The sequence below is a fragment of the Lagenorhynchus albirostris genome, chromosome 17, assembly GCF_949774975.1.
Source record: "Lagenorhynchus albirostris chromosome 17, mLagAlb1.1, whole genome shotgun sequence".
NCBI classification, from domain to species: Eukaryota; Metazoa; Chordata; class Mammalia; order Artiodactyla; family Delphinidae; genus Lagenorhynchus; species Lagenorhynchus albirostris.
In genome coordinates, this window is record NC_083111.1 from 40,924,909 (window position 1) to 40,939,976 (window position 15,068).

At 39.5% G+C, this 15,068-nt stretch overlaps 1 protein-coding gene and 1 pseudogene across 1 annotated transcript in view; one reads left to right on the forward strand and one right to left on the reverse strand.

The window, feature by feature from the left end:
- The first annotated feature begins 225 nt into the window (after nt 1-225).
- Nucleotides 226-15,068, forward strand: part of DPY19L4 (dpy-19 like 4) — a 60,665-nt gene continuing 45,822 nt past the window's right edge. Inside the window, exons 1-2 of the mRNA XM_060127995.1 lie at nt 226-332; nt 6,009-6,119. Coding sequence (XP_059983978.1) covers nt 317-332; nt 6,009-6,119 — 127 coding nt within the window. The 5' untranslated portion in view covers nt 226-316. The remainder of the gene's footprint in view (nt 333-6,008; nt 6,120-15,068) is intronic.
- LOC132507879 (nucleosome assembly protein 1-like 1) lies at nt 7,976-9,167 on the reverse strand (annotated as a pseudogene).

Here is a 15,068-nt window from a genome sequence, read left to right on the forward strand (position 1 = left end):
GCGGGGCGGGGAGCCGGGGGAGCGGTCCCGGAGCACCAGCAGTGGGCGGTGCCACTTCGCGTAGAGCCGCCTTCCGGCCTGCGCAGGACCACGCGCGCCCGCCAAACGCTCCGGCCGCCCTCCGCTCCCGGCACTCTGGTTCCAGGGCCGCCCGGGGGGACGCGGTTGGCCGCGACACCGGAGGGGGGCGGGTCAGGAAGTGGGGGCGCGGCGGCCGGGAGCGGGCCTGGGGAGGCCGAGGGGTTCCGCAAGACGGAGGGCGGGAGACTCTGAGCCGCGCGGGAGCCGGAGGGGTGCCCCGGCCTCCGCGGGGACGATGGCGGAGGAAGAAGGTGACCTCCCTGGGGTCCAGCGCGCCTACTGTCGCCCGAGGTCTCGGGAAAGGGGGCGGGGGCTCGAGGGCCCCGGAGGCCGGGGCTGCGGGCGGCCGCGGCGGTCCGGCGGGAAAGAGCGGGGCGGCGGGGGGAGGTGTGTGGAGAAATTCAGAAGGAGCGGAGTAAATAGCCCGAAGTTGTGTCGGCTCTAGTGGGAAGCGAAAGTGGAGCTTGAAGTTGGGAATCGTGTAGGAAGAGAGAAACCTGTGTGGGGAGTGATGGAGAGGGAGGGCTGTGAGCAGATGACTGATGGGGGTGGGGGACATACTTTGGTTTAGAAGATGTAGGTTTAGGTACTGAATGCATTTTCGAGAGGGATAGTTGTTTAACCAAATGCCCCTCAGTGTGAGTGCGCTTTTTAGAGGTTTGTGGATTCTGACAAATACAAAGTCATCACCCGTGAGAGGAGCCGCAGGCCAAGGGGACAAACAGAGGCAAGGGTTTGGGGTAGACGTGGTAAGGTGGATTGGGAGGGGATGAGCAAGCAGAAACTGAAGAAGGTCAAGTTCAGTTACAGGTTAGGGCGAGATGGCAAAGGGAGAAGGGATGTAAGTGGTTTTGGGGGCATCTGGAAGCCAGGAGTACTTCTGGGTGAAAGTGGGTGGGCTGGAGAAAGCTTTTCATGCCCCTTCAGGGCCAATGCCAAGAAAATTATTCATAGAAATCGATAGGTATGAGATAAAAATGCGGAGTTGGGAGGAACTTAGCTAGTGAGAGATGTTATAGGAAACATTCGTGTCATGATATCTTCATGATAGGCATGCTACTTTCAGGCATAGGTATAATGGTGTCTCTTGACTGAGCAGTTAGATTTTTCATCCTTTTGGAAAACATGACTTTTTACCTTATTGAGGGGAGTTGTGAATGTGATCTGTTTAGATTGAAGCCTTACTGAACCAAGAGTGGAAGAAGGGAGTTTCAAGAATTCAGTGGAAAGCAATTTAAAAAAATTAATTGTAAGAATTGTTTGCTGTTCTGTGTCTTGCTGTTCTGTCCCTGTGCTCCCTCTTGCTTCATATTTGCCTCATCTTCCTTAAGTTTTCTGTGTTAAAACTGATCTAAATTTAAGACACTCTACCTAAAAACAGCTTCAAAACCAAAACTCTTTGTAGTTGGTAAGGAAGAAGGTAATTCTGTTTGTTGCCTTGGTTTTATCTTTGGTTGCAGTATATGTAATACATTTTTTGATATTTTTTCCTTTTCTGATTAACTGCAAATCTCTAGGGGTAGGTTGATGAGCTAGCTTATATGTTTCCATGAGCACTTAAGTTAAAGCATAAAAAAATTAATACTGCAGTACTAAAAGTCTTTAATATTATATATCATGCAAATGAGAAATTGTTTTAAGAGGTTATAGTTACACCTAACCAAGTAGGTATGATGTAGAACCAGTTGTGGTTTCACAAACTATACACGTTTGTGAAATTTAATTCTGTGATATAAAATGAAAAATGATTTTTGTTTGTAGAATTACAGATAATCCAAAGCAATGAAATACATCTTGGAACAATTAATGGCTTGCAGTTTTGTTAAAGTTTATTCAACAGAGTTTTTAATTCCATAAATATTTGACTGTCTAATGTGTTAGGTACTGGGATATAATAGTCAACAATGAGTGAGTAATTCTCATTTATTGTAATCTAGTAATGATATTTATAGTAAACATGTCTATGTCCTACGCATTTTTCTGATTACTTTTCATTTATTAGGCACTCTATACTGTTTTTCAAAATGCATGTTATTGGGCTTCCCTGGTGGCGCAGTGGTTGAGAGTCCGCCTGCCGATGCAGAGGACACGGGTTCGTGCCTCGGTCCGGGAAGATCCCACATGCCGCGGAGCGGCTGGTCCCGTGAGCCATGGCCGCTGAGCCTGCGCGTCCGGAGCCTGTGCTCCGCAATGGGAGAGGCCACAACAGTGAGAGGCCTGCGTACCGCAATAAATAAATAAATAAATAAATAAATAAATAAAATGCATGTTATTTGTATTCACTGTGTTAAAATTAGACTAAATAGTCTATTTTACTTGTATCCAGATGTTCTCTATATCGCTTTTTGCTTATCATTCACATTCACTTGGATCCTCTTCATTGTCCCACTTTTCTCTAAGTAAATACTCTTTGGGAAATCTCATCTTCTCTTGATGCTGTAGAGGGTCATGGTATTTATATTTATGTTTCCTGGAAGATATGTTAGAGCAAAGAAAGAAGTGATAGCCTTGAGCAGAGTAATGTTCATAATTCACTTGGAAGTTGCTATGTATAGTCTAGATGGACATTTGCAAGCCTATTTGTAGCCCTGTTAACTATCTTATGTGAAGATCACTGAGCCAGAGACTGAAATAGCAGGTTATTTTTGTGGCTATGTTATCATTTTTATTTATTTGACTTTTTCTTTTATTCTTTATTTTTGATATGGTTAGATTCTTTTGTTTTTTCTTCCTTTATTTTGGCTGTTGGGTCTTAATTGCGGCACGTGGGGTCTTCGTTGAGGCATGTGGGATCTTTGTAGTGTGCGGGCTTCTATCTAGTTGTGGCGTGTGGGTTTTCTCTCTAGTTGTCGCACAGGCTCCAGGGTGCGTGGGCTCAGTAGTTGTGGCGCACAGGTTTAGTTGCCCATGGCATGTGGGATCCTAGTTTCCCGATCAGGGATGGAACCTGCTTCCCCTGCGTTGGAAGGTGGATTCTTTACCACTGTACCACCAGGGAAGTCACTCTTTTTTTTTTTTTTAATTGAAATATAGTTGATTTACTACTTTGACTTTTTCTTTACAATGCTAAAAGTATAAGATAGTGAAAAGGAAACCTGAATTCTATCCCAGAGCTTTCCTATTAGGATTAATAATCTAGTTTGTCCACAGCTTTGGCCTTTGTTACTTACCCACCTAAAGATTCTGGGCTTTGTTTATCTATTATGAAGTTAAAAGATCAATATAAAGGAAATGAGGTAAAGTTTGCATCCAGTCAGTTTTGATTTATGGTCACAGGCAAAACATTTAGGGACAAGATTGAAGAGATTGGTTAAAAAGTTTACTGTATTTCCCAAGTAGTACTTTTTGCTCCCACAGGTTAATGCCACTGAAATAGCCATGTCTTAAAACCAATGCACATATTTAACATGGTAGTGCCAATTTTCCCCTTGAAAAACATCAAATAATATCTTAAAATACAGGCTTCTTAGAATCAAGAAAATATAGTATTGGAATTCCCTGGCAGTCCAGTGGTTAGGACTCTACGCTTTCACTCTGCGGGTTCAGTCCCTGGTCAGGGAACTAAGATCCCACAAGCTGTGCAGCACGGCCAAAAAAATAATAAAGAAAATACAGTATTATAGATCCTTTACAGATTATTTATTTGTATGACAAACATTGCTAATATAGATTCCTGAGAGATGACTGATTAAGATTTATATACTTCATAAATAATGGGGTTCTGTGCAAAATTTTTGTTAAATTCCGTGGTGGTCCAATGGTTAAGACTCTGTGCTTCCACTGCAGGGGGCACAGGTTCCATGCCTGGTCAGGGGACTAAGATCCTGCATGCTGTGCAGTGCGGCCAAAACCAAAAACCAAACCAAACGAAAAAACCATTTATGTGCACAGAGAACACTTTATTAAAATCCTTGTAAAGTGATTGATTTTATAGAGAATTTTTTTAAAAAGAAAAATAATAGCTTTTTGTAAAGAACACTTTATGTGAATATCCCCTTCCTTCCCAAATTATCTTTATCTTAAATGTGTGCTTTTAGACTGTAATAAAAAAAGCCCTATCTAACCCATTGGTCACATAATTTGTTAACTTCCTCAGTAGATTTGTTAACTTGATTTCTGAAATTACCCAATTAAAATTTTTTAATCCAGTACTGTTAATGTGTTTAATCATGCACGTGTATCTACTAAGTATATGTCCTGTGGTTATATTTTTTCCATGTATTCTTTTTTAATAAAATTTAAAATAATAACTTGCATTTGAAGACTTCATTTGGCTTTACATAAATTTTCATTCTTGTTGAATGCTTCTAACTTTTGCTTTAACCCATAGCGGGGGAAAATTAAACGGAAATCATGAAGAAGGAATATAATAATATTTATTAGTTGTCCCAGATTTGTATGCAAAAATACTCAATATCCATGGTATGGCTTTTCTAATAATGTCATTTTGTAATGTATTCACTGACTTTACTACTTAACATGATTATAAAATAAATGATAAATAGTATAGAAATGGTTAAAAATTAACTAGTCAGACAGAATCCACTAAATATACAGTAGTTTTTCCCTCAGTGTGTCAGTGTTTAAAGATATTTTAGCAAACGTGAATTTGCTTTGAAGCTACTTTAAAATCCATTTTACTCATTTTCCACAGTAAAGTTAGAGAATCAGCCATCTGATCATCAGCAACAGTAGCTGATTCATTTCTCCTTTTTTAACTCCTCTTTTTAGGCTCATTTTTCCTAGCCTTAAGCCATTACTAAGAAAAAAGAAAAAACTCTTCTCTGCTTCTATTAGAAGGAGATAAGTTCTTGTACCACCTGAAACCTTGACAGCCCATCATAGTATCCTATATCTACATGACATAGTCTACCTCATAATTAACTCTAGGGAGGAAAAGTAGTTAAGTTGAATATCGTAAATTCCTGTTTAATTTAGAATTTAGTTTACTGATTTCAAGGTACTTTCTGCATTACATTTTTTTAATTGGGTATAGAAAGAGTAGATACTCTAATTTTGGGAAAATTTCTGAGAGTTTCCCAAATATAGGGATTTTTATAGGTTCAGCCTGTTTTCCAATACCTAAATCTCTAAGACTGTTGAATGATACTGTGAAATTCTCCAGAACCTTCAGGATTATTTAAAAAAAATGAAGTATAGGACTTCCCTGGTGGTGCAGTTGTTAAGAATCCGCCTGCCAATACAGGGGACATGGGTTCGAGCCCTGGTCCGGGAAGATCCCACATGCTGCGGAGCAGTAAGCCTGTGAGCCACAACTGCTGAGGCTGCGCTCTAGAGCCCATGAGCCACAACTACTGAGCCCGTGTGCTACAACTACTGAAGCCCTCGTACCTAGAGCCTGTGCTCTGCAACAAAAGAAGCCATCGCAATGAGAGTAGCCCCTGCTCACCGCAACTAGAGAAAACCCACGTGCAGCAATGCAGACCCAATGCAGACAAAAATAAATAAGTAAATAAAATTTATTTTAAAAAAATGAAGTATAGTTTTATGATCAATGTATTTTATTTTTATTTAAAAAAATTGTTAACTCATGAGTGATGCATGTTATACTCTCAGGTAACTAGAATAATAAGCTAATTTATTAAATAACACTTTGTTCTCCAGTCATTCTGGAAAAGAGTTTACTTATTTTGGGATATTTTGAAAATAGCATCATCTCAGGAGAAGAGCTCAGTTTATCAGTAGGACTATGAAAGCACGAGTTGGAGGCAGAACTTATACTGTCTTTTTGTATGTAGGAAAGGAAAGTTTTGCGGGAAGTGCTAAAATACTTATGAAGAAAGTTATCTTTGGTACAAATAGTTCTTCATGGGACTTTTACCTAAGTATAATAAAAGTAAATCAGTTTGAGATATAGACAGAATAATTTGATACATACATTGCAATAACTTTTCAAATATTTTAAGGACCAACTATAGAACTGCGCCAAAGAAAAAAGCCAAAGTCTTCAGAAAATAAAGAATCTGCCAAAGAAGAGAAAATCAACAATACCGCAATTCCTGAAAGAGTTCCAAAACGTAAGTTAGAGAGATTTGGAGTTTTTATGCTATTACAAAAATAGTTACGTTAGGTAATATATTTTACATTAATATTTCAAAGTATAAACATATTTTATCTTAAGTATGTGGTGATATTGGTCAACTTGCATTAGGTTTTGCTGTAGAACAATTCCTAAGTCTCACTGGCTTACAAAAAACATTTATTTCTGATCAACATTACATGTTGTGGCTGTAGGTTGGCTGATGTAGCTTCATGTCATGAAGGCATAATCCCTATTTGGGATATGTTTTTCTTGTGGCAGAGAAAAAGAGCAGGAGAACAGGCAGAGTCATGCAGTACCTCTTAAAATTTCTGCCGAACTGGCACACTGTCACTTGTACTCACATTCTGTTGGCCCAACCAAGTCATATAATCAATCTAGACAGTGGGATGGAGAAGTTTAGTTGACTGCAGGGAAGCATGGCAAGTCACATGGTAATAGGCAGGGATGAAAAATCTTTTTATAGGAAAGGACAAAATAGTTGGGAATAAGAATAAGTCTACCACATTCTGGCCTTTTGGTCATAAATATTTACTTGTCTCCCTCAGACAAAATATACTTGGTACCTCCCCGACCCCAAGGAAGACACCCAGTGTTATCCAGTCAGGGCATCAGTCTTGAAGCCCAAGGTCTTGTTATCTTCATCAGGGTCAGCTATGACTCATTCAATCCAGAGACCTATGAATTAAGAAGACAAGTTATCTGCTCTGTGTCAGGGGTCCCCAAGAACACCACCATGTTCAGAGATTAGGAGGAGTCACAGGTCTCAGAATTTATGCATATTCACAGCTGTAATTTATTACAGTGAACAATACAAAAGAAAATCAGCAAAGAGAAAGGACCTATGGGCTAAAGACTGCAAGAAACTAGGCAGAAGCTTCCAAGTCACATAGGACATACATAATTCCTTCAGCATCAAATTGTGACATTTGTAGGTTTGTCTATCTGGGAAGCTTATTAGCAACTCTGCTCAGGGTTTTTACTGGTGGCTGGTCATGTAGCCTCTGCTTAATGCATAGGAAAATTCTAGATTCCCAGAAGGAAAGCAGTAGGTATGAACCACACTGTTTGCACAAATAAGTTAGGCACAGTAAACCACTCATTAGAAAATGGTGGGAACCCTTTTGAAATCCAGGTTCCCAGATGCCTGCCAAGAGCCTGCCTTGTAAGCAGGCTTTTCTTAGCAAAGCACATGCCCCCTCTCCCATTATACACTTTTGGATGAGGATATGATATCAAAATAAATGCTTCCATTCAGAAAGAGGAAGAGTGAGAGACCCATTAACCACTGGTCCATAGCAATTTTGAAATCCTACTAGGTAAATATGAGGTCTTCCTCCTCTGGGGAATGTTTCTTGATTAGGCCCTAGTTGTTTTCCTTGGAAGTAGTTTCCCAGTTCATTGTTCTTTGTCATCCTTGGCTTCATCCTCTGGAGGTCCTTCCGTTTCTGTTATCCTTCTGAACCATATCTGAAAGTGGCTTTGGAGAATATGCCATCCTTAGGAGCTGAACAGCTTTCGTAAATAGATTCTTTCCCATAGGGAGTTCAGGGGCCATTTGTATAAATTTGCTCACATAAAATAAAGGCAGTGAGTCACCTACAGATCTAGTTCAAAGGTTAGCAGCAAGAAAACTTTTTGGGAGCTGGAAAATAATAATCCATCTGCGTGACAAAACATTTTATAAAACTGTTTCCTGTGAATAGTTGCAATTTTAATACTAATTTTTAAATTATTTTAGGTAACAAGATCACAAACAGAATATTACTAGAGTACCTTGATTATCAGCAGCTTTTTTTTTTTGACATTTTAATTTTAGACTGCAAAAAACAAAAACGAGCAAACAAACAGACAACAAAAAACTTGAAATAGGCTTGTCAAATGATGTAAATTCATCCTTTCCAGGGAAGCAGAAGATAGACCAGTGCAGGTTATCCTCAAGGCCACATATATCCTGCTTCACTGCTGCTTGCACTCTGCTGGGTTTTGATCCTTCTTTGGGTCATAGTCTGGATTATTTTCCTCATCTCCTTCCTCTTCCCCTTCCTCATCTGCTTCTTCACCCTCTTCATCATAATCATCATCATCTTCAATAGCTTCTCCAGTAAAGCATAACACTGATCTTGGGATTATATGCTCACGTAAAAAGTGACCAATTTCAAAGTCCACAGCAAGGATAGCTTCAGCCATCATCCAGATCTCCACTCTCAGGAACTTCAGGAGGGGCAAAAACATTAAAGAAAGAGTCATTAGAAACTTTTTTGGTCACAGTATGAATTGTCCCACATCCCTTGTGTTTCTGTTTCTTCGTAATGGTTTTCAAAGTGACATTCTTCCCTTTTTTCCAATCTATCTGGCACACTGTACAACCCATAATTTCTAGTCCATCAAAAGAAAAAGGATCAGAATCATCTGGTTCTGACCTCATCCTATATGTCTTTGTCAGCCCTTCATTTGTCAAATATTCATTGGGTTCAAAGTGAAATTCTAAGACAAAACTCATAGGCTGACCAGCATCTGAGAACTTCACTTCAATATCTTTCAAGTGCTTCAGAATAGGTTCATCCCGTTCCTGAACCATATCACTGACCAACATTCTTAAACATGGTCAGCCAAAATTCAGGAATTCCCTTGGGGTCTTCTTTTTCTTCATCCTTTTTCTCATCTACAATCTTGGCCTTTTATTTTAACTCCTCCGAAATTTTATCTTCCTCATCTGGTTTCCATTCACATTCTTCTTCTATAGGTTCATAAATGGCATAATGATCTCAAATCACTTATCAAATAGAGGCTGATAGGGAACAGCATACCTTCTTTCAAGATCATGAACTTCCTCATAGAACTTGGCTTCTGTCTGTGCACATTTAACTTGAAGGTTTTTGAGAGCATTCACACATCTTTTAACTACCCTAGACAAGTTGTCGATGTCTGCCATGTTGTATGAATGCCAAATATCAGTAGCTAGCAGGGGGAGCCAGGCGGCCAGAGGTGTGCAGGCAATGACTCAGGGCGGCGGTGGGAGGAGCAGAAGCTATCAGCTACTTTTGATTACAGGAAAGAGACACATGAGAACAGAATTGGCCCATTTGCAGTCAGGAAAGAAGAGGAAAATAGGAATCCAAAATTTCTGGGGCTTGTAGTGTTGAAATTAGTATTGTTTGTCTTTTTAACTAGGAAAAAATATTCAATAAAATTGAGAAATACTTCAAGTAACAAAGGCTGATTAAGATGAATCCTTAGGGCAACGCCCAAATCAAGGGCATGACTGTCACATAGTTTGTTAAAATGTATGAATGGATTAAAGTAGCTCCTACTAACTCCTTTCAGTTGAATAAAGCACTCAGGGAAAAAGAACAAAGGGTGTGGCTTTATGTGACAAATAAACAAAGCTTCATAAGCTCAAAATACTTGTAGTTAAATCTTTGAGAGAGGCTGATCTAGAAGAATTGTGGGTATAGTTATTGGAGTATGGAGTTGACTGGAATCAAGTAGGTAAAAAGCCAACAAAATTGTCTTTTCTTTGCAAAAATGAATGATTTAATTTTTAAAAATTAAGGTATAACTAACATATCATAAAATGCACAGAATCAGGGCTTCCCTGGTGGCGCAGTGGTTAAGAATCAGCCTGCCAACACGGGGACACGGGTTCAAGCCCTGGTCCGGGAAGATACCACATGCTGCGGAGCAGCCAAGCCCATGCGCCACAGCTACTGAGCCTGTGCTCTAGAGCCCATGAGTCACAACTACTGAGCCCGTGTGCCACAACTACTGAACCCTGCACGCCTAGAGCCTGTGCTTCACAACAAGAGAAGCCACCGCAATGAGAAGCCCGTGCACCACAACAAAGAGTAGCCCCTGCTTGCCACCACTAGAGAAAGCTTGTGTGCAGCAATGAAGACCCAACGCAGCCATAAATAAATAAATAGAAAAGAAAGCCCTGCTTAAAAAAAAATGCACAGAATCATCTGTATTTAATTAAATGAGTTTGGGTACTTGACTACAACTAAGATACATAACATTCCCTTATCCCAGAAAGTTCTTTAGTGTCCCTTTCCAGGAGATTTTCCCTGTACCCCCCAAAACAACCACTCTTCTGATATTTTTCAATATTGATTAACTTTGCATGTTCTAGAATTTCATATAAATGGAGTCATACAACATATATGTCCTTGTGCCTGGATTCTTTCATTTAGCTCAATATGTTATCCTTTAAAAATATAATCATTTTGAGATTCATTCTTCTTGCTGTAAGTGTTCTTGCTTTTCCTATTGGACATTTGAGTAATTTCCAGTATTCTGCTATTATGAATAAGGCTGCTGTGAATACTTGGACGAATCTTTTTGTGGACACCTATTTTTATTTCTCTTAGGTAAAAACCTAGGAGAATTGCTGGCTAAGCTTTGAGAGAGACATACTGTCAAAAGAACTGCCAGCCTAGATTAAGGACACAACTATTCATGTCTTAAAATGATGTATGAGTCCCTAACTTTCTACATGCAGAAAGCAGGCTGAGTAAGCTGCTCTAAGGGTATCTTTCTTGAGAAGGAGTGAGTGTGTTTTGCCTTTGGGAGGGAAGTAGACATTTGTGACTAATGGGGCAAATCCTGGTGGATCCTTCTATTGTTCCCAAATGTTTTCTCCCTGCCCTGAAAGTGGATTATACATTCCTTCTCATTACCATGTGATTTGGATTGCCTCTCTGAAGTGGAGTATACTTCCCTACCCCGTTGTCAGGTTTATCCATGTGACTTTTCTGGGCCAATGGAATGTGAGTGGAAGTAGCAGTGTACTAGTTCTGACCAGAAATTATAAGAGGCATTGTATGTTTTTGTCTGTTCTGCTGCTCTTTTCCTTTGTAATGAGAACAGCATGTCCCAAATAGGGACTGATTCCATTCTGGAATTCTGAAGATACAAGAAGAACCACAGCTAATCTGAAGTCTGGAATTGAGTGGAGAGTGACTGCTGACCCCAAAACCACAGTAACATGAATGAGAATTAAATATATGTTCTGTAAGCCACTGGGGGTCACTTTTTTACTACAGCAAAGCTGACTAATAAGAGTGATCATTTAAAACGTTTTGGAAAATACAGTATAAGGAAGGTATTTAAACAATTTAGAGATAGCTCCTATAAAATAGTATTTTCCCCTGATTACAAAAATGTATTTTTAGGGTAGAAAATGTGAAAATAGAGATAAGTATAATAAAAATATATGCATAATTCCAGTAGATAATAACTATTCTTAAAATTTTGGCAAGTACTGCTTATATTTTTTTCAATGTATTTATACTTTTTCCTTTCTTGTTTTTACTTTTTGTGAAATTGAATCCTACAATTTTTTTTTTCTTTTGGCCGTGTGGCTTGCCGGATCTCAGTTCCCCGACCGGGGATTGAATGCTGGTTGAGCCACGGCAGTGAAAGCCTGGGATCCTAACCACTAGGCCACCAGGCCCATGATAATTTTTTTATATAAATTTACTTATTATTTATTTATTTATTTTTGGCTGCATTGGATCTTCGTTGCTACACGCGGGCTTTCTCTAGTTGCGGCGAATGGGGGCTATACTTCGTTGTGGTGCATGAGCCTCTCATTGTGGTGGCTTCTCTTGTTGAGGAGCATGGGCTCTAGGTGCGCGGGCTTTAGTAGTTGCGGTTCGCGGGCTCAGTAGTCGTGGCATGCAGGCTTAGTTGCTCCGCGGCGTGTGGGATCTTCCCAGACCAGGGATCGAACCCATGTCCCCTGCATTGGCAGACGGGTTCTTAACCACTGTGCCACCAGGGAAGTCCCCCATGATAATTTTTTTTTTTTTGCGGTATGTGGGCCTCTCACTGCTGTGGCCTCTCGCGTTACGGAGCACAGGCTCCGGACACGCAGGCTCAGCCGCTTCGCGGCATGTGGGATCTTCCCGGACCGGGGCACGAACCCGTGTCCCCTGCATCGGCAGGCGGACTCTCAACCACTGCGCCACCAGGGAAGCCCCCGTGATAATGTTTTAATAAATAATTTCCAGGGCCCAGAGCTCTTTATTTTCTCTAAAATATATACACTTATACCAAACACTGATAGCTTGATTCCAGCTTTGACTCTTTACAGAATCTTTCATAAACAAAATAGCACTAAGGTAAGGCATTTATATATAAGATTTGGTTGAATATATTTTTTGTAATAGCCCTTGATAATTAGGATTAATTTGTCATTGTCGAAGACTTAATTTTAAAAAAAACAGAAAAAGAAACATATTTAGAAACTTTGTAGCACTTTTACCAAATTGCCATGGTAGGTAAGTTTTTTTATTAGTCTGTTTATAGTTTACATTGTGTCAACATTGCTTTAATTAACTGTCTTTTTTTTTTTTTTTTTTTTTTTTTTTTTTTTGCGGTACGCGGGCCTCTCACTGTTGTGGCCTCTTCTGTTGCGGAGCACAGGCTCCGGACGCGCAGGCTCAGCGGCCATGGCTCACGGGCCCAGCCGCTCCGCCGCATGTGGGATCTTCCTGCACCGGGGCACGAACCCGTGTCCCCTACATCGGCAGGCGGACTCTCAACCACTGCGCCACCAGGGAAGTCCATCTGTCATATATTTTTGCAAGTATGCTTCTGTAGCCCAATAATAATACCTATTGATAGTATTTACTGATCTCTTACTATGTGCCAGGCCAAATGCTTTACACGTACTATTGGAAGCAGTGATTTTATTTTATTTATGTATTTATTTAACATCTTTATTGGAGTATAATTGCTTTACAATGTTGTGTTAGTTTCCGCTGTATAACAAAGTGAATCAGTTATATGTACACATATATCCCCATATCCCCTCTCTCTTGCGTCTCCCTCCCACTCGCCCTATCCCACCCCTCTAGGTGGTCACAAAGCACTGAGCTGATCTCCCTGTGCTATGCGGCTGCTTCCCACTAGTTATCTATTTTACACTTGGTAGTGTATATATGTCCATGCCACTCTCTCACTGCATCCTAGCTTACCTTTCCCCCTCCCCATGTCCTCAAGTCCATTCTCTACATCTGCATCTTTATTCCTGTCCTGCCCCTGGGTTCTTCAGAACCATTTTTTTTTTTTTAGATTCCATATATATGTGTTAGCATACGGTATTTGATTTACTCTTTGTGACTTACTTCACTCTGTATGAGAGTTTCTAGGTCCATCCACCTCACTACAAATAACTCAATTTCATTTTTTTTATGGCTGAGTAATATTCCACTGTATATATGTGCCACATCTTCTTTATCCATTCATCTGTCAGTGGACACTTAGGTTGCTCCCATGTCTTGGCTATTGTAAATGGAGCTGCAATGAACATTGTGGTACATGTCTCTTTTGAATTATGGTTTTCTCAGGGTATATGCCCAGTAGTGGGATTGCTGGGTCATATGGTAGTTCTATTTTTAGTTTTTTAAGGAACCTCCAACTGTTTTCCATAGTGATTGTATCAATTTACATTCCCACCAGCAGTGCAGGAGGGTTCCCTTTTCTCCACACCCTCTCCAGCATTTACTGTTTGTAGATTTTTTTTGATGATGGCCATTGTGACCCATGTGAGGTGATACCTCATTGTAGTTTTGATTTTCATTTCTCTAATGATTGGTGATGTTGAGCATCCTTTAATGTGTTTGTTGGCAATCTGTATATTTTCTTTGGAGAAATGTCTATTTAGGTCTTCTGCCCATTTTTGGATTGGGTTGTTTGTTTTTTTGATATTGAGCTGCATGAGCTGCTTGTATATTTTGGAGATTAATCCTTTTTCAGTTGGAAAGCAGTAATTTTAAAGCAGTTGTGTCATGCTGATTATTTTTTTAAATTTTTATTTTGTTTATTTATTTATTTTTATATTTTGGCTGCACCGAAGGCTTGTGGGATCTTAGTTCCCTGACCAGGGATTGAATCCGCACCCTTGGCAGTGAAAGCGCAGCGTCCTAACCACTGGACTTCCAGGGAATTCCCTGATTCTAATGTTTGATTTATTGGGTAGTGTCTTTCAAGCACTTTGAATATAATTCTTATTAATTTAGTGATATCTAGCTAGTTATTCTATTTAATGTCTCTAGTATACTATACAAATTAATATTTATTGAATAATGTTTTGAAAATAGCTAAGTTAATAAGTCAACCAGTTTGTTTTTATAAACCTCTCAGTCATTTAATAACGTAACACTGGGCTTTGGGCCTTTAAGCCTGGGCTTAATTTACTGAATCTTTTTTTTCCCCTATAGTTTTATTGAGATATAATTGACATACAGTACTGTATAAGCATAATGATTTGACTTGCATACATCATGAAATGATTATCACAAAAGTTTAGTGAACACCTTGTATAGATGCAAAATTAAAGAAATAGAAAAACATTTTTTTCCTTGTGATGAGAACTCTTAAGATTTTACTTTCTTAACAATTTTCATAGGTAACATATAGCAGTGTTAATTATATTTATCATGTTGTATATTATATCCTTAGTACTTATTTATCTTACAGCTGGAAGTTTGTACATTTTGACTGCCTTCATTCAGTTCCCTCTCCCCCACCTCTCACCTCTGGTAACCACAAGTCTGATCTTTTTCTCTATGAGTTTGTTTGATTTTGAGGTATAATTGAGCTACAATACTATGTTAGTTCCTGTTACACAACATAGTGATTTGCTATTTCTGTAGATTTCAAAATGATCACCACCGTAAGTCAGGTTGTCATCTGTCACTATAATTATTGACTATATTCCTCACACTGTACATTTCATACCTGTGATTCATTTATTTTGCAACTGGAAGTTTGTACCTCTTAATCTCCCTCACCTATTTCTCTCCTCCCCCCACCTCTCTGCTCTTTGGCAACCACCTGTTTGTTCTCTGTATCTATGACACTGTTTCTGTTTTGTTATGTTTGTTCATTTGTTTTGTTTTTTAGATTCCACATATAA